The 16,775-nt window shown below is 59.2% G+C and overlaps 3 protein-coding genes across 4 annotated transcripts in view; all 3 read left to right on the top strand.

Annotated features, from left to right (window-relative positions):
• RXRB (retinoid X receptor beta) overlaps positions 1-4,467 on the top strand; it is a 56,344-nt gene extending 51,877 nt beyond the window's left edge. The window contains 1 exon segment of the mRNA XM_038742188.1: positions 4,260-4,467. Coding sequence (XP_038598116.1) covers positions 4,260-4,407 — 148 coding nt within the window. The 3' untranslated portion in view covers positions 4,408-4,467.
• Positions 4,468-4,476: 9 nt separating this feature from the next.
• LOC119922286 (basic salivary proline-rich protein 2-like) lies at positions 4,477-6,136 on the top strand. 2 transcript variants are annotated; one of them, XM_038742258.1, is made up of 2 exons: positions 4,477-4,611; positions 4,963-6,136. In XM_038742258.1, exons 1-2 carry the CDS (start codon positions 4,580-4,582, stop codon positions 5,552-5,554), a joined length of 624 nt encoding a protein of 207 aa, XP_038598186.1. In that variant the 5' UTR covers positions 4,477-4,579; the 3' UTR covers positions 5,555-6,136. The 2 variants fall into 2 exon arrangements, with proteins under 2 accessions (XP_038598186.1, XP_038598184.1); XM_038742256.1 differs by having other exon boundaries at positions 4,480-4,962; positions 5,244-5,569.
• Positions 6,137-9,977: 3,841 nt separating this feature from the next.
• COL11A2 (collagen type XI alpha 2 chain) overlaps positions 9,978-16,775 on the top strand; it is a gene marked incomplete at its 5' end in the record, with an annotated part of 220,222 nt that continues 213,424 nt past the window's right edge. The window contains 1 exon segment of the mRNA XM_038742186.1: positions 9,978-10,020. Coding sequence (XP_038598114.1) covers positions 9,978-10,020 — 43 coding nt within the window.

Here is a 16,775-nt window from a genome sequence, read left to right as displayed (position 1 = left end):
AATCTAATATGATATAGTACAACAGTGTGATGTAAGCGCTCAATAAATGCCATTATTATTATAATAATAGAATACACGTTAGTAGAATACTACTATATGATATACGCTATACAGAATCCAATCTAATATAGTACAACATAGTGTGATGTGAGCGCTCAATAAATGCCATTATTATTATAATAATAGAATACACGTTAGTAGAATACTATTATATGATCTACGCTATACAGAATCCAATCTAATATAGTACAACATAGTGTGATGTGAGCGCTCAATAAATGCCATTATTATTATAATAATAGAATACACGATAGTAGAATGCTATTATATGATATATGTTATACAGAATCCAATCTAATATAGTACAACATAGTGTAAGCGCTCAATAAACATCATTATTATAATAATAGAAGAATGCACAATGGTAGAATACTATTATATGATATACATTGTACAGAATCCAGTATAATGTAGTGCAACATAGTGTAAGTGCTCAATAAATGCCATTATCATAATAATAATAGAATGCACAATAGTAAAATACTATTATATGATATACATTATGCAGAATCCAATCTAATATAGTACAACATAGTGTAATGTAAGCGCTCAATAAATGCCATTATTATTATCATAATAGAAGAATACATGATATTAGAATACTGTTATATGATATACGTTATACAGAATCCAATCTAATATAATATATTGCAACATAGTGTAACGTAAGCGCTCGATAAATGCCATTATTATTATAATAATAGAATACACAGTAGTAAAATACTATTATATGATATATGTTATGCAGAATCCAATCTATTATAATATAGTACAACATAATATCATATCATACTTTATAATATCATGTAATATAACATACCACAATGCAATAATGATGATAATAATCATGATGATGGTATTTGTTAAGCGCTTACTATACAGGGCTTTCAACATAGTAAGGGCTTAACAAATACCATTATTATCATAATAGAAGAATGCATGATGTTAGACTACTATTATATGATATATAGAATCCAGTGTAATATAGTACAACCTAGTGTAATGTAATATATCATATCCTATAAGATCATGTAATATAACATACCACAATGCAATAATAATAATAATAAGGGTGGTATTTGTTAAGCGCTTACTCTACTACACAGTACTTTGCACATAGTAAGTGCTTAACGAATGCCATTATTATAATAGAAGAATACAGGATATTAGAATACTATTATATGATATACATTATATAGAATCCAATAAATCCTACTCCCTCCCACTTAAACCGTGAACCCCATGTTCATGCATTCATTCAGTCGTATTTATTGAGCGCTTACTGTGTGCAAAGCACTGTACTAAGCGCTTGGGAAGTCCAAGTTGGCAACGTATAGAGACAGTCCCTACCCGACAGTGGGCTCACAGTCTAGAAGAACCGTGGGACCGGGATTGGGACTGTAATGCCATTATTATTATTATTATTATCATTATTATTATTATTATCATTATTATTAAAATGGGGGTGAAGACTGGAAGCCCCCCCATGGGACAACCCGATCGCCTTGTAACCTCCCCAGCGCTTAGAACGGTGCTTGGCACATAGTAAGCGCTTAATAAATACCATTATTATTATTATTATTATTTGGGCAAATCACTTCTCGGGCCCTCAGTTGTCCCATCTGTAAAATGGGTTTTAAATCCTACTCCCTCCCACTTAAACCATGAGCCCCATGTGGGACCGGGATTGGGACTGTAATGCCATTATTATCATTATTATTATTATTAAAATGGGGGCGAAGACTTGTGAGCCCCCCACCGTGGGACACCCCGATGGCCTTGTCACCCCCGCAGCGCTTAGAACGGTGCTTGGCACGTAGTAAGCGCTTAATAAAGGCCATTATCATTATTATTATTATTATTATTATTATTATTATTTGGGCAAATCACTTCTCTGGCCCTCATTTACCCCATCTGTAAAATGGGTTTTAAATCCTACTCCCTCCCAGTTAAACCATGAGCCCCATGTGGGACCGGGATTGGGACTATAATGCCGTCATTATTATTATTATTAGCATTATCATTATTATTATTATTAAAATGGGGGGTGAAGACTGTGAGCTTGGCACGTAGTAAATGCTTAATAAAGGCCATTATAATTATTATTATTAGGGCAAATCACTTCTCTGGCCCTCACTTACCCCATCTGAAAAATGGGATTTAAATCCTACTCCCTCCTACTTAAACCGTGAGCCCCATGTGGGACCGGGATTGGGACTATAATGCCATCATCATCATTATTATTATTATCATCATTATTATTATTAACAAAATGGGGGTGAAGACCGTGAGCCCCCCGTGGGACCACCCGATCGCCTTGTAACCTCCCCAGCGCTTAGAACAGTGCTTGGCACGTAGTAAGCACTTAATAAAAGCCATTATCATTATTATTGTTATTGTTATTTGGGCAAATCACTTCTCTGGCCCTCAGTTGTCCCATCTGTAAAATGGGTTTTAAATCCTACTCCCTCCCACTTAAACCATGAGCCCCATGTGGGACCGGGATTGGGACTATAATGCCATTATTATTATTATTATTATTATTATTATTATTATTATCATTAAAATGGGGGCGAAGACTTGTGAGCCTCCCCCCGTGGGACAACCCGATGGCCTTGTCACCCCCGCAGCGCTTAGAACGGTGCTTGGCACGTAGTAAGCGCTTAATAAAGGCCATTATCATTATTATTATTATTGTTATTTGGGCAAATCACTTCTCTGGCCCTCATTTACCCCATCTGTAAAATGGGTTTTAAATCCTACTCCCTCCCAGTTAAACCATGAGCCCCATGTGGGACCGGGATTGGGACTATAATGCCATCATTATTATTATTATTATCATTATTATTATTATTATTAAAATGGGGGGTGAAGACTGTGAGCTTGGCACGTAGTAAGCGCTTAATAAAGGCCATTATAATTATTATTGTTATTATTAGGGCAAATCACTTCTCTGGCCCTCACTTACCCCATCTGAAAAATGGGTTTTAAATCCTACTCCCTCCTACTTAAACCGTGAGCCCCATGTGGGACCGGGATTGGGACTATAATGCCATCATCATCATTATTATTATTATCATTGTTATTATTATTAACAAAATGGGGGTGAAGACCGTGGGCCCCCCATGGGACCACCCGATCGCCTTGTAACCTCCCCAGTGCTTAGAACAGTGCTTGGCACGTAGTAAGCGCTTAATAAAAGCCATTATCATTATTATTGTTATTGTTATTTGGGCAAATCACTTCTCTGGCCCTCAGTTGTCCCATCTGTAAAATGGGTTTTAAATCCTACTCCCTCCCACTTAAACCATGAGCCCCATGTGGGACCGGGATTGGGACTATAATGCCATTATTATTATTATTATTATTATTATTATTATTATTAAAATGGGGGCGAAGACTTGTGAGCCTCCCCCCGTGGGACAACCCGATGGCCTTGTCACCCCCGCAGCGCTTAGAACGGTGCTTGGCACCTAGTAAGCGCTTAATAAAGGCCATTATCATTATTATTATTATTGTTATTTGGGCAAATCACTTCTCTGGCCCTCATTTACCCCATCTGTAAAATGGGTTTTAAATCCTACTCCCTCCCAGTTAAACCGTGAGCCCCATGTGGGACCGGGATTGGGACTGTAATGCCATTATTATCATTATTATTATTATTAAAATGGGGGCGAAGACTTGTGAGCCCCCCACCGTGGGACAACCTGATGGCCTTGTCACCCCCGCAGCGCTTAGAACGATGCTTGGCATGTAGTAAGCGCTTAATGCCATTATTGTTATTATTATTTTTAATAAGGGCACTTATTAAGCGCTTACTATGTGCGGAGCACTGTCCTAAGCGCCGGGGAATTTCCAGGGTGATCAGGTTGTCCCGCCTTCCATCCCCGTTTTCCAGATGAGGCAACTGAGGCCCAGAGAAGTGACCTGCCCAGAGTCACCCAGCCGACAGGCGGCGGAGGCGGGATTTGAACCCACGACCTCGGACTCCAAAGCCCGGGCTTTTTCCGCTGAGCCATGCCGCTTCTCTAATTATTATTATTATTATGTAACCACCACCGTCATGGGCCTCCACGGCGGCCCCAGCGCTCGGCGCGGAGTGGGCGCGGGGGGGAGGAGGGGGTCTCGGGTTCGGGGGTCCCCTGGGGGGGGTGGGGGGGTGACCTTTGACCCCCGCGTGTCCCCCCCCCGACCCCCAGGTTCGCCAAGCTGCTCCTCCGCCTGCCGGCCCTGCGCTCCATCGGCCTCAAGTGCCTGGAACATTTGTTCTTCTTCAAGCTCATCGGCGACACCCCCATCGACACCTTCCTCATGGAGATGCTCGAAGCCCCCCACCAGCTGGCCTGAGGACCCCCCGACGGACGGGCGGGTGGTCCCTCGCCCGAGACCCCCGCCGGGCCTCGGGACCCCCCCCCCCACCGTGGGGGGCCGGGATGGAGACGGAAGACGCCGGAAGCCCCCCGACCTCCATCCGCCGGGCCTCGGGACCCCCTTTGGGGGGCCGGGGTGCGACCGGACGATGCCCGAAGCCCCCCGCCCCCCATCCGCAAGGCCTCGGGACCCCCCTTTGGGGGCTGGGGTGCGACCGGACGATGCCCGAAGCCCCCCCACATCCACAAGGCCTCAGGACCCCCCTTGGGGGGCTGGGGTGCCACCGGACGATGCCCAAAGCCCCCCGACCCCCATCCGCAAGGCCTCGGGACCCCCCTTGGGGGGCTGGAGTGCGACCGGACGATGCCCGAAGCCCCCCGCCCGCCACCCACAAGGCCTCGGGACCCCCCTTTGGGGGGCCGGGATGCGACCGGACGATGCCCGAAGCCCCCAGACCCCCATCCTCAAGGCCTCAGGACCCCCTTGGGGGGCAGGGATGTGGCCGGAAGCCCCCCGCCCCACATCCGCAAGGCCTCGGGACCCCCTTTGGGGGGCCGGGGTGCGACCGGACGATGCCCGAAGCCCCCCGCCCCACATCCGCCAGGCCTCAGGACCCCCCCAATGTGGGGCGGGGATGTGGCCAGAAGCCCCCCGCCCCACATCTGCGAGGCCTAAGGACCCCCCTTGGGGAACGGGGGTGCAGCCGGACGACGCCCGAAGCCCCCCCACATCCACAAGGCCTCAGGACCCCCCTTTGGGGGGCTGGGGTGCGACCGGACGATGCCCGAAGCCCCCCGCCCCCCATCCGCAAGGCCTCGGGACCCCCTTTGGGGGGCCGGGGTGCGACCGGACGATGCCCGAAGCCCCCCGTCCCCCGTCCGCCAGGCCTCAGGACCCCCCAATGGGGGGCGGGGATGTGGCTGGAAGCCCCCCGCCCCACATCTGCAAGGCCTCGGGACCCCCTTTGGGGGGCTGGGGTGCGGCCGGAAGCCCCCCGCCCCACATCACAAGGCCTCAGGACCCCCTTTGGGGAGCGGGAAGCCCCCCGCCCCACATCCACAAGGCCTCGGGACCCCCTTTGGGGGGCCGGAGGACGCTCGAAGCCCCCCGCCAGTTGGCCTGAGACCCCCGCCCCACTTCCGCGGGGCCTCAGGACCCCCATGGGGGACGGGGATGCAGCCGGACGCCCCCCGCCCCACATCCACCAGGCCTCGGGACCCCCCGGGGGGGGACGGGGACGCCGTCGGAAGATGCCGGAAGCCCCCCGCCCCACATCCAGGCGGCCTCGGGACCCCCTTTTGGACGCTCGAAGCCCCCCGCCCCACCTCCGCCGGGTTTTTGGGGGGGGGGGGGGGTCGGGGGTTGCCAGAACAGGTGGGGCGACCCCTGACCTTTGGGTCTCACCTGATGTCAGCCCCCCTGAACCCATCTTCATTCTGCGTCCCCCCCACCGCCATCCGGTTGAGCCCCCTCCCCAATTTTCCTCACTGGGAGAGGGGGTGGTCCCCTCACCCCCCCCCCCCAAGCCATCCCCTAAGAGGGTCCCCCCTTTATTCCCCCACCCCTGTCCAACTTGGGGTGCTGGGGGGGGCTACAAGGTGGGGACCCCCCCCACACCATTTGTCCCCAGGTCCTGTGATGACCCCCCCTTTCCCCCCTCCCTGGTGGGGAAAAAGTGGGGAAGGGGCTTCTGCTGCTGGGCTGGTGGGGGGGGTCCTGCATGATTCCCCCCCCCCCCCCCCCCCCAAGAAAAAAAATTGCTTTGGATTAAAAGTCACTGCTTTTTTTTTTTTTTTTTTCCCCTCCTGGAGGCCCAGGCTCCTATTTTGGCGGGGGGGTCCGGGGGGGGGGCACAAGGGGTGCTTTGTCTGGGGGGGGGGGGGGAAGAGGGAGGGGTCTCCTCCCTGGTCCCACTGAATGGCCCCTTGTTCGGCCTCCTCCGGCCGCGCCGAGGGCTCCGGGCAGACCCTCCTGCGGCCCGCCCGGACTCCTGGGTCCCCCCACCCGGGACCCCCGGGACCCCCGGGCCCCCCCGGACCCCCCCAAACCCAATTTCTATCTTTATTCCCCTTCTATAAATAAATCCCACCCCGCCCGGGCCTACCCTGCAATTTGGCGGGGCCTGATTATAGGTCGGGTTGGGGGGTGGAGAGGAGGCCGCTGGGACCCCTGGGAGGAGATGGAGGGGTGGGGTGGGGGGGGGTCTCAGAGAAGCCCCCTGCCCCCCTTTTCCTCCCCCTTTGGGGGTTCAGTTGGGGTCGCAGGAGGGCCCCCCCCCCCCCATCGTTCCCCCCCTCCATTTGCCTTCCCTAGAGGAGAGGGTTGGGGGGCTTCGGAAGAGGGGCGGAGGTCCCAGAGAAGCCCCCTGCCCCCTTTTTCTCCCCCCTTTGAGGATTGAATTGGGGTCGGGGGTCCCCAGGAAAGCCCCCTGCCCCCCTTTTCTCCCCCCTTTGAGGACTGAATTGGGGTCGGGGGTCCCCAGGAAAGCCCCCAGCCCCCCTTTTCTCCCCCCTTTGAGGATTAAGTTGGGGTCGGGGGTCCCCAGGAAAGCCCCCTGCCCCCTTTTTCTCCCCCCCTTTGAGGACTGAATTGGGGTCGGGGGTCCCCAGGAAAGCCCCCCACCCCCATTTTCCCCCTCTTATCTCCCCCAGAGGAGAGGGTTGGGGGGCTTCAGAAAAGGGTCAGAGGTCTCAGAGAAGCCCCCTGCCCCATTTCTCTCCCCCTTTGAGGATTGAATTGGGGTCGGGGGTCCCCAGGAAAGCCCCCCCACCCCCATTTTTCCCCTCCTTCTATCTCCCCCAGAGGAGAGGGTTGGGGGGCTCAGAGAAGCCCCCTGCCCCCTTTTCTCCCCCTTTGAGGATTCAGATGGAGTCAGGGGTCCCAGGAAAGCCCCCTCACCCCCATTTTCCCCTCCTTTTATCTCCCCTAGGGGTTGGGGGGCTTCAGAGAGGGGTCGGGGTCCCAGAGAAGCCCCCTGCCCCCTTTTTCTCCCCCTTTGAGGATTCAGTTGGAGTCAGGGGTCTCAGGAAGGCCCCCCACCCCCCATCTTTTTTCCTCCTTTTTAGAGGAGAGAGGGTTGGGGGGCTTCAGAGAGGTGTTGGGGGGCTTCAGAGAGGAGTCAGAGATCTCAGGGAAGCCCCCTCCCCACTTTTCCGCCCCCTTTGAGGATTCAAATGGAGTCAGGGGTCCCAGGAAAGCCCCCTCACCCCCATTTTCCCCTCCTTTTATCTCCCCTAGGGGAGAGGGGTTGGGGGGCTTCAGAAAGGGGTCGGGGTCCCAGAGAAGCCCCCTGCCCCCCTTTTCCCCCCCCTTTGAGGATTCAATTGGAGTCGGGGCGGGGGGGTCTTCGGAAGGCCCCCCCACCCCCATTTCAGGAAAGCAACGTGGCTCAGTGGGAAAGAGCCCGGGCTTTGGAGTCCGAAGTCGTGGGTTCAAATCCCGGCTCCGCCACCTGTCAGCTGTGTGACCTTGGGCAAGTGACTTCCCTCCTCTGGGCCTCAGTTCCCTCATCTGTCAAATGGGGATGAAGGCCGGGAGCCCCCCGAGGGGCAACCCGATCACCTCGTAACCTCCCCAGCGCTCAGAACAGTGCTTGGCACGTAGTAAGCGCTTAATAAATGCCGTCATTATTATTATTATTTCAACCCCCCCCCCCACCATCCTTTTCTTCCTCCCAGGAAGAGGCGGTTGGGGGGCTTCAGGGAGGGGTCAGGGGGCAAGGGTCTCAGAGAAGCCCCCTGCCCCCTTTAAGGATTCAATTGGGGTCAGAGGTCACAGGAAGCCCCCCCCCGCCGCCATTTTTCCTATCCTCCCTTAGAGGAGAGGGTTGGGGGGCTTCAGAGAGGGGTTGGGGGGCTTCGGAGAGGGCTCAGAGGTCTCAGGGAAGCCCCCTGCCCCCCTTTTCTCCCCCTTTGAGGACTCAATTGGGGTCAGAGGTCACAGGAAGGCCCCCTCTCGCCCCCATTTTCCCCCTCCTTTTTTCTCCGTTAGAGGAGAGGGTTGGGGGGCTTCAGAGAGGGTTTGGGGGGCTTCAGAGGGGGGTCAGAGGTCTCAGAGAAGCCCCCTGCCCCCTTTTTCTCCCTTTTTGAGGATTCAATTGGGATCAGAGGTCACAGGAAGGCCCCCCCCACCCCCATTTTTCCCCTCCTTTTATCTCTCCTAGAGGAGAGAGTTTGGGGGGCTTCAGAGAGGGGTCAGAGGTCTCAGAGAAGCCCCCTGCCCCCTTTTTCTCCCTTTTTGAGGATTCAATTGGGATTAGAGGTCACAGGAAGGCCCCCCCACCCCCATTTTTCCCCTCCTTCTATCTCCCCTAGAGGAGAGGGTTTGGGGGGCTTCAGAGAGGGGTCGGAGGTCTCAGGGAAGCCCCCTGCCCCCTTTTTCTCCCCTTATTGAGGCTTCAAATGGAGTCAGGGGTCCCAGGAAAGCCCCCCCACCCCCATTTTCCCCCTCCTTCTATCTCCCCTAGAGGAGAGGGTTTGGGGGGCTTCAGAGAGGGGTCAGAGGTCTCAGGGAAGCCCCCTGCCCCCTTTTTCTCCCTTTTTGAGGATTCAATTGGGATTAGAGGTCACAGGAAGGCCCCACCACCCCCATTTTTCCCCTCCTTCTATCTCCCCTAGAGGAGAGGGTTTGGGGGGCTTCAGAGAGGGGTCGAAGGTCTCAGGGAAGCCCCCTGCCCCCTTTTTCTCCCCTTTTGAGGATTCAAATGGAGTCGGGGGTCCCAGGAAAGCCCCCCCACCCCCGTTTTTCCCCTCCTTTTATCTCCCCTAGAGGAGAGAGTTTGGGGGGCTTCAGAGAGGGGTCAGAGGTCTCAGAGAAGCCCCCTGCCCCCTTTTTCTCCCTTTTTGAGGATTCAATTGAGATCAGAGGTCACAGGAAGGCCCCCCACCCCCATTTTTCCCCTCCTTTATCTCCCCTAGAGGAGAGGGTTTGGGGGGCTTCAGAGAGGGGTCAGAGGTCTCAGGGAAGCCCCCTGCCCCCTTTTTCTCCCTTTTTGAGGATTCAATTGGGATTAGAGGTCACAGGAAGGCCCCCCCACCCCCATTTTTCCCCTCCTTCTGTCTCCCCTAGAGGAGAGAGTTTGGGGGGCTTCAGAGAGGGGTCGGAGGTCTCAGGGAAGCCCCCTGCCCCCTTTTTCTCCCTTTTTGAGGATTCAATTGGGATTAGAGGTCACAGGAAGGCCCCTCCACCCCCATTTTTTCCCTCCTTTTATCGCTCCTAGAGGAGAGGGTTTGGGGGGCTTCAGAGAGGGGTCAGAGGTCTCAGGGGAGCCCCCTGGCCCCCCTTTTGTCCCCCTTTGAGGATTGAATTGGAGTCGGGGGGGGGTCTCAAGAAGGCCCCCCCCACCCCCATTTCGCCCCCTCCCCTTCGGAGGGGCGGGTCCTGGGGGGGTGGGGGCGGGGCCGGGGGCGGGTCTGGGGGCGGGGGGGGGGTTGGGGGGTCGCCCCGGGGCGGCTCTCACAGTCCAGCCCGCGGGCCCAGCAGTCGGACGCCTCCCCGGGACCCCGACCATGGAGCGGGGTGGACGCCTCTCCCCTCCCCCCTTCTCCTGCCTCCTCCTCTTCCTCCTGGCGGCGGCGACCACCTTGGAAGGTAACCTGGTGGGGGGGGGAGGGGGGTCCCTGGGGGTCTTTGGGGGAGGGGAAAGAGCTGGGGGTCCTTATGCGGGGAGAAGCTGGGTTGGACAGGGGACTTGGGGGTCCCTGGTGGGGGGGGAGGTTTGGGGGGCCTTTGGGGGAGGGGAAGGTCTTGGGGGGTCTTTGGTAGGGGAGGGGGGACATCTGGGGGTCCGGGAGAAGCTGGGATGGACAGGGGACTTGGGGGGGCTGGGCTCCTGGGTCTTTGGGGGTCTCTGGGGGGGTGGGGGGAGAGTTGGGGGTCTTTGCTGGGGGAGGGGGGGAGATTTAGGGGTCTTTGGTGGGGAAGGGGGGACAGCTGGGGGTCCGGGAGAAGCTGGGATGGACAGGGGACTTGGGGGGGGCTGGGCTCCTGGGTCTTTGGGGGTCTCTGGGGGGGTGGGGGGGAGAGTTGGGGGTCTTTGCTGGGGGAGGGGGAGATTTAGGGGTCTTTGGTGGGGAAGGGGGGACAGCTGGGGGTCCGGGAGAAGTGGGGCTGGACAGGGGACTTGTTGGGGCTCCTGGGTCTTTGGGGGTCTCCGGGGGGGGATGGGGGGAGAGCTGGGGGTCTTTCCTGGGGGAGGGGGGTGATCTAGGGGTCTTTGGTGGGGAAGGGAGGGACATCTGGGGGTCCGGGAGAAGTGGGGTTGGACAGGGGACTTGGGGGGGTGGGGCTCCAGGGTCTTTGGGGGGTCTCTGGGGGGATGGGGGGACAGCTGGGGGTCTTTGCTGGGAGAGGGGGGAGGTCTGGGGGCCTTTGCTGGGGGAGGTTTAGGGGTCCGGGAGAAGCTGGGCTGGACAAGGGACTTGGGGGGGTTGGGCTCCTGGGTCCCTGGGGGTCTCTTGGGGGGATGGGGGGACAGCTGGGGGGCTTTGCTGGCGGAGGGGGGAGGTCTGGGGGTCTTTGCTGGGGGAGGTTTAGGGGTCCGGGAGAAGCTGGGCTGGACACGGGACTTGGGGGGGTTGGACTCCTGGGTCCCTGGGGGTCTCGGGGGGGGTGGGGGGACAGCTGGGGGGCTTTGCTGGGGGAGGAGGAAGATCTAGGGGTCTTTGGTCGGGGAGGGGGAACGTCTGGGGGTCCGGGAGAAGTTGGGCTGGACAGGGGATTTGGGGGGGTTGGGCTCCTGGGTCTTTGGGGGTCTCCGGGGGGGGTGGGGGGACAGCTGGGGGTCTTTGCTGGAGGGGGGGAGGTCTGGGGGTCTTTGCTGGGAGAGGTTTAGGGGTCCGGGAGAAGCTGGGCTGGACAAGGGACTTGGGGGGGGTTGGACTCCTGGGTCCCTGGGGGTCTCTGGGGGGTGGGGGTGGGGGGACAGCTGGGGGGCTTTGCTGGGGGAGGCCTGGGGGTCCGGGAGAAGCTGGGCTGGACAGGGGCCTTGGGGGGGTTGGACTCCTTGGTTCCTGGGGGTCCCTTGGGGGGATGGGGAGAGAGCTGGGGGTCTTTGCTGGGGGAGGGGGGAGGTCCAGGGGTCTTTGGTGGGGGAGGGGGGACGTCTGGGGGTCCGGGAGAAGCTGGGATGGACAGGGGACTTGGGGGGGGGGGGTTGGACTCCTGGGTCCTGGGGGGGTCTCTGGGGGGGATGGGGGGAGAGCTGGGGGTCTTTGCTGGGGGAGGGGGGAGTCTGGGGGTCCGGGAGAAGCTGGGATGGACAGGGGAATTGGGGGGGGTTGGACTCCTGGGTCCTGGGGGGTCTCTGGGGGGATGGGGGGACAGCTGGGGGTCTTTGGTGGGGGAGGGGGATGTCTAGGGGTCTTTGGTTGGGGGAAGGGGGGCATCTGGGGGTCCGGGAGAAGTTGGGATGGACAGGGGCCTTGTGGGGGCTGGGCTCCCTGGTTCCTGGGGGTCTCTGGAGGGGATGGGGAGAGAGCTGGGGGTCTTTGGTGGGGGGAAGGGGGAGTCTGGGGGTCCGGGAGAAGCTGGGGTGGACAGGGGACTTGGGGGGTTGGACTCCTGGGTCCCTGGGGGTCTCTTGGGGGGATGGGGGGAGTGCTGGGGGTCTTTGCTGGGGGTCCGGGAGAAGCTGGGATGGACAGGGGACTTGGGGGGGTTGGGTTCCTGGGTCCCTGGGGGTCTCTGGGGAGGATGAGGGGAGAGCTGGGGGTCTTTGGTTGGGGAGGGGGGACGTCTGGGGGTCTTTGGAGGGGGGAAGGGGGACGTCTGGGGGTCCGGGAGAAGCTGGGATGGACAGGGGACTTGGGGGGGTTGGACTCCTGGGTCCCTGGGGGTCTCTGGGGGGGATGGGGAGAGAGCTGGGGGTCTTTGCTGGGGGAGGGGGGAGGTCTGGGGGTCTTTGGTGGGGCGAAGGGGGAGGTCTGGGGGTCCGGGAGAAGCTGGGATGGACAGGGGACCTGGGGGTTTTGGATGCCTGGGTCCTTCGGGGTCCCTGGGGGTCCTTGGGGGGGGGGGAGGAGGGAGGTTTGGGGGTCCTTGGGGGAGTGGGAGGTTTGGGGGTCTTCGGTGGAAGAGGGGGAAAAGTCTGGGGATCCGGAGGGAAGTTAGGCTGGACAGGGGACTTGAGGGGGTCGGACGCTTGGGTCCCTGGGGGTCCTTCGGGGTCCCTGGGGGTCCCTGGTGGGGAACGGGGGAGATCTGGGGGTCTTTATCCCGGGAGAAGCTGGGCTGGACAGGGGAGTTGGGGGTGTCGGACGCCAGGGTCCCTGGGGGTCTCTGGGGGTCCTTGGTGGGGAATGGGGGAGATCTGGGGGTCTTTGGTGGGAGGGGGGAGGTCTGAGGGTCTTTATCCCGGGAGAAGCTGGGCTGGACAGGGGACTGACTTAAGGGGTCGGACTCCTGGGTCCCTGGGGGTCTCTGGGGATCCCTGGTGGGGAATAAGGGAGGTTTGGGGGGGTCCCTGGTGGGGAGGGGAGATCTGGGGGTCTGTGGTGAAAAGGGGGAGATCTGGGGGTCTTTGGTGGGAGGGGGGAGGTCTGGGGGTCCTTATCAGGGGGAAAGCTGGGCTGGACAGGGGACTTGGGGGTATCGGACTCCTGGGACCCTGGGGGTCTCTGGTGGGGAATAGGGGAGGTTTGTGGGGGTCCCTGGTGGGGAGGGGGGAGATTTGGGGGTCTATGGTGGAAAGGGGGAGATCTGGGGGGTCTATGGTGGGAGGGGGGGAGGTCTGGGGGGTCTTTATCCCGGGAGAAGCTGGCCTGGACAGGAGACTTGAGGGTATCGGACTCCTGGGACCCTAGGGGTCTCTGGGGGTCCCTGGTGGGGGAGGGGGGAAGTTTAGGGGTCCCTGGTGGGGAGGGGGGAGATCTGGGGATCTTTAGTGGAAGGGGGGAGATCTGGGGGTCTATGATGGGAGAGGGGAGGTCTGGGGGTCCTTAGGGGAAAAGCTGGGCTGGACAGGGAACTTGGGGGGCCGGACTCCTGGGTCCTTGGGGGTCCTGGGGGTCCCTGGTGGGGAGGGGGGGAGGTTTGGGGGTCCCTGGTGGGGAGGGGGGAGATCTGGGGATCTGTAGTGGAAGGGGGGAGATCTGGGGGTCTATGATGGGAGAGGGGAGGTCTGGGGGTCCTTATCGGGGGAAAGCTGGGCTGGACAGAGGACTTGGGGGGCCGGACTCCTGGGTCCTTGGGGGTCTCTGGGGGTCCCTGGTTGGGGAGTGGGGGAGGTTTGGGGGTCCCTGGTGGGGAGGGGGGAGATCTGGGGGCCTTTGGTGGAAGGGGGGAGATCTGGGGGTCTATGGTGGGAAGGGGGAGGTCTGGGGGTCCTTAGGGGAAAAGCTGGGCTGGACAGGGAACTTGGGGGGTCGGACTCCTGGGTCCTTGGGGGTCCTGGGGGTCCCTGGTGGGGAAGGGGGGGAGGTTTGGGGGTCCCTGGTGGGGAGGGGGGAGATCTGGGGGCCTTTGCTGGAAGGGGGGAGATCTGGGGGTCTATAGTGGGAGAGGGGAGGTCTGGGGGTCCTTAGGGGAAGAGCTGGGCTGGACAGGGAACTTGGGGGGTCGGACTCCTGGGTCCTTGGGGGTCCTGGGGGTCCATGGTGGGGAAGGGGGGAGGTTTGGGGGTCCCTGGTGGGGAAGGGGGGAGGTCTGGGGGTCCTTAGGGGGAAAGTTGGGCTGGACAGGGGACTTGGGGGGTCGGACTCCTGGGTCCTTGGGGGTCTCCGGGGGTCCCTGGTGGGGAAGGGGGGGTTTGGGGGTTCCTGGTGGGGAGGGAAGAGATCTGGGGGTCTTTGGTGGAAAGGGGGGGAGATCTGGGGGAGTCTATGGTGGGAGGGGGGAGGTCTGGGGGTCCTTATCGGGGGGAAAGCTGGGCTGGACAGGGGACTTGGGGGGTCGGACGCCTGGGTCCTTGAGGGTCTCTGGGGGCCCATGGTGGGGAAGGGGGGAGATCTGGGGGTCTTTGGTGGGAGAGGGGAGTTCGGGGCGGGGGGGTCCTTAACCGGGGAGAAGCTGGGCTGGACAGGGGACTTGGGGGGCTCGGACCCCTGGGTCCCTGGGGGTCTCTGGTGGAGAATGGGGGAGGTTTGGGGGGGTCCCTGGTGGGGAGGGGGGGAGATCTGGGGGTCTTTGGTGGGAGGGGGGAGGTCTGGGGGTCCGGGGAGAAACAGGGCTGGACAGTGGACTTGGGGGGGGGGTCGGACTCCTGGGTCCCTGGGGGTCCCTGGGGGTCCCTGGTGCGGGAGGGGAAGGTTTGGGGGGCAACCAGTGCCACGCGGCTGGGGAGGGGGGATCAGCTGTCTGACCCAAAGCCAGCAAGGAGCCTTCCCCTCCCTGACACCCCCCGCCCAAGACCCCCGGGACCCCCCGAAGACCCCCAAGCTCTTCCCCAAGACCTGTCATCCCCCCAGCCCCCCGGGACCCCCCACTCTCTTTTCCCCCAAACCTTCCACCTTCAGCCCCCCGAGACCTCCAACTCTTCCCCAAGACCTGTCACCCCCTGACCTCTGGGACCCCCACTCTTTTCCGCAAGACCCCCGACTCTCTTTTCCCCCAGCCCTTCCATCCCGGGACCCCCCAACTCTCTTTTCCCCAAGACCTATCACCCCCCGACTCTCTTTTCCCCCAAACCTTCCACCTTCAGCCCCCCAGTTCCCCCCACTCTCTTTTCCCCCAAACCTTCCACCTTCAGCCCCCCGAGACCCCCGACTCTCTTTTCCCCAAGACCTGTCACCCCCAGACTTCCAGGACCCCCACCCTTTTCCCCAAGGCCCCTGACTCTGTTTTCCCCCAGCCCTTCCATCCCGGGACCCCCGACTCTCTTTTCCCCCAAACCTTCCACCTTCAGCCCCCGAGACCCCCCCACTCTCTTTTCCCCCAACACCTGTCACCCCCAGACTTCCGGGACCCCCACTCTTTTCCGCAAGACCCCCGACTCTCTTTTCCCCCCAGCCCTTCCATCCCGGGACCCCCGACTCTCTTTTCCCCAAGACCTGTCACCCCCCAGCCCCCCGGGACCCCCCGCTCTCTTTTCCCCCAAACCTTCCACCTTCAGTCCCCCGGGACCCCAACTCTCTTTTCCCCAAGACCTGTCACCCCCAGACCTCCGGGACCCCCACTCTTTTCCCCAAGACCCCCCCCACTCTCTTTTCCCCAAAACTTTCCATGCCGGGATCCCCCCACTCTTTTCCCTAAGAAGACCCCTGACTCTCTTTCCCCCCAAACCTTCCACCTTCAGCCCCCCGAGATCCCCAACTCTTCCCCAAGACCTGTCACTCCCTGACCTCTGGGACCCCCACTCTTTTCCCCAAGACCCCCGACTCTCTTTTCCCCCCTGCCCTTCCATCCCGGGACCCCCAACTCTCTTTTCCCCAAGACCTATCACCCCCCCGACTCCCTTTTCCCCAAGACCCCCCACTCTCTTTTCCCCCAAACCTTCCACCTTCAGCCCCCCAAGACCCCCGACTCTCTTTTCCCCAAGACATGTCACCCCGAGACCCCCGACTCTCTTTTCCCCCAAAACCTTCCACCGTCAGCCCCCCGAGCCCCCCAACTCTTCCCCAAGACCTGTCACCCCCTGACCTCCGGGAACCCCCACTCTTTTCCCCAAAACCTTTCACCTTCAGCCCCCGAGACCCCCGACTCTCTTTTCCCCAAGACCCCCGACTCTCTTTTCCCCCAAACCTTCCACCTTCGGCTCCCCACTTTCCCCCAAAACCCTTTTCCCCATGACCTTTCACCCCCAGCCCCCCGGGACCCCCCATTCTCTTTTCCCCCAAACCTTCCACCTTCAGCTCCCCACTTCCCCCCAAACCCCTTTTCCCCATGACCTTTCACCCCCAGCCCCCCGGGACTCCCCACTCTTTCCCCCAAAACCTTCCACCTTCAGCCCCCCGAGACCCCCGACTCTCTTTCCCCCCAAACCTTCCACCTTCAGCCCCCCGGGACCCCCAACTCTCTTTCCCCCCAAACCTTTCAGCTTCAGCCCCCCGACCCTCTTTTCCCCCAACCCTGCCACCCTCAGCCCCGCTCCTGGAGCTAGAAACACCGCGGTGCAGCAGGAGGGATCGTGGACAGACTTCGGTGTGAGGGTGGCGGTAATCAATCAATCAATCAATCAATCAGTGGCATTTTTGGAGCGCAGAACACTGTCCTAAGCGTTGGGGACAGTCCCATAGGACCATTCCCCCCCCCCCCCCCCCACCAGGAGCATCCATGCCAGAGGAACGTGGCAAGCCACCAGGGCTATTTATGGAGCGCTCACTGTGGTCAGGGCCCCCGTGTAGTGGCCGCTTGGGAGGAGAGTTCAAAACAGCAGAGTTTTTGTTGAGGAAATGGGGACGGCAGACAGA

This window comes from Tachyglossus aculeatus, unplaced genomic scaffold, assembly GCF_015852505.1.
Source record: "Tachyglossus aculeatus isolate mTacAcu1 unplaced genomic scaffold, mTacAcu1.pri scaffold_101_arrow_ctg1, whole genome shotgun sequence".
NCBI classification, from domain to species: domain Eukaryota; kingdom Metazoa; phylum Chordata; class Mammalia; order Monotremata; family Tachyglossidae; genus Tachyglossus; species Tachyglossus aculeatus.
The sequence above is the reverse complement of the archived record's forward strand: the minus strand, read 5'-3'. Positions and strand labels throughout refer to the sequence as shown.

Coding starts and splice junctions, on each gene's coding strand:
- LOC119922286 (XM_038742256.1), top strand. CDS start 4,494: ATGGAGACGGAAGACGCCGGAAGCCCCCCGACCTCCATCCGCCGGGCC. Junction 4,963..5,243: donor CCCCGCCCCACATCCGCAAG/GCCTCGGGACCC, acceptor CCCATCCGCAAG/GCCTCGGGACCCCCTTTGGG.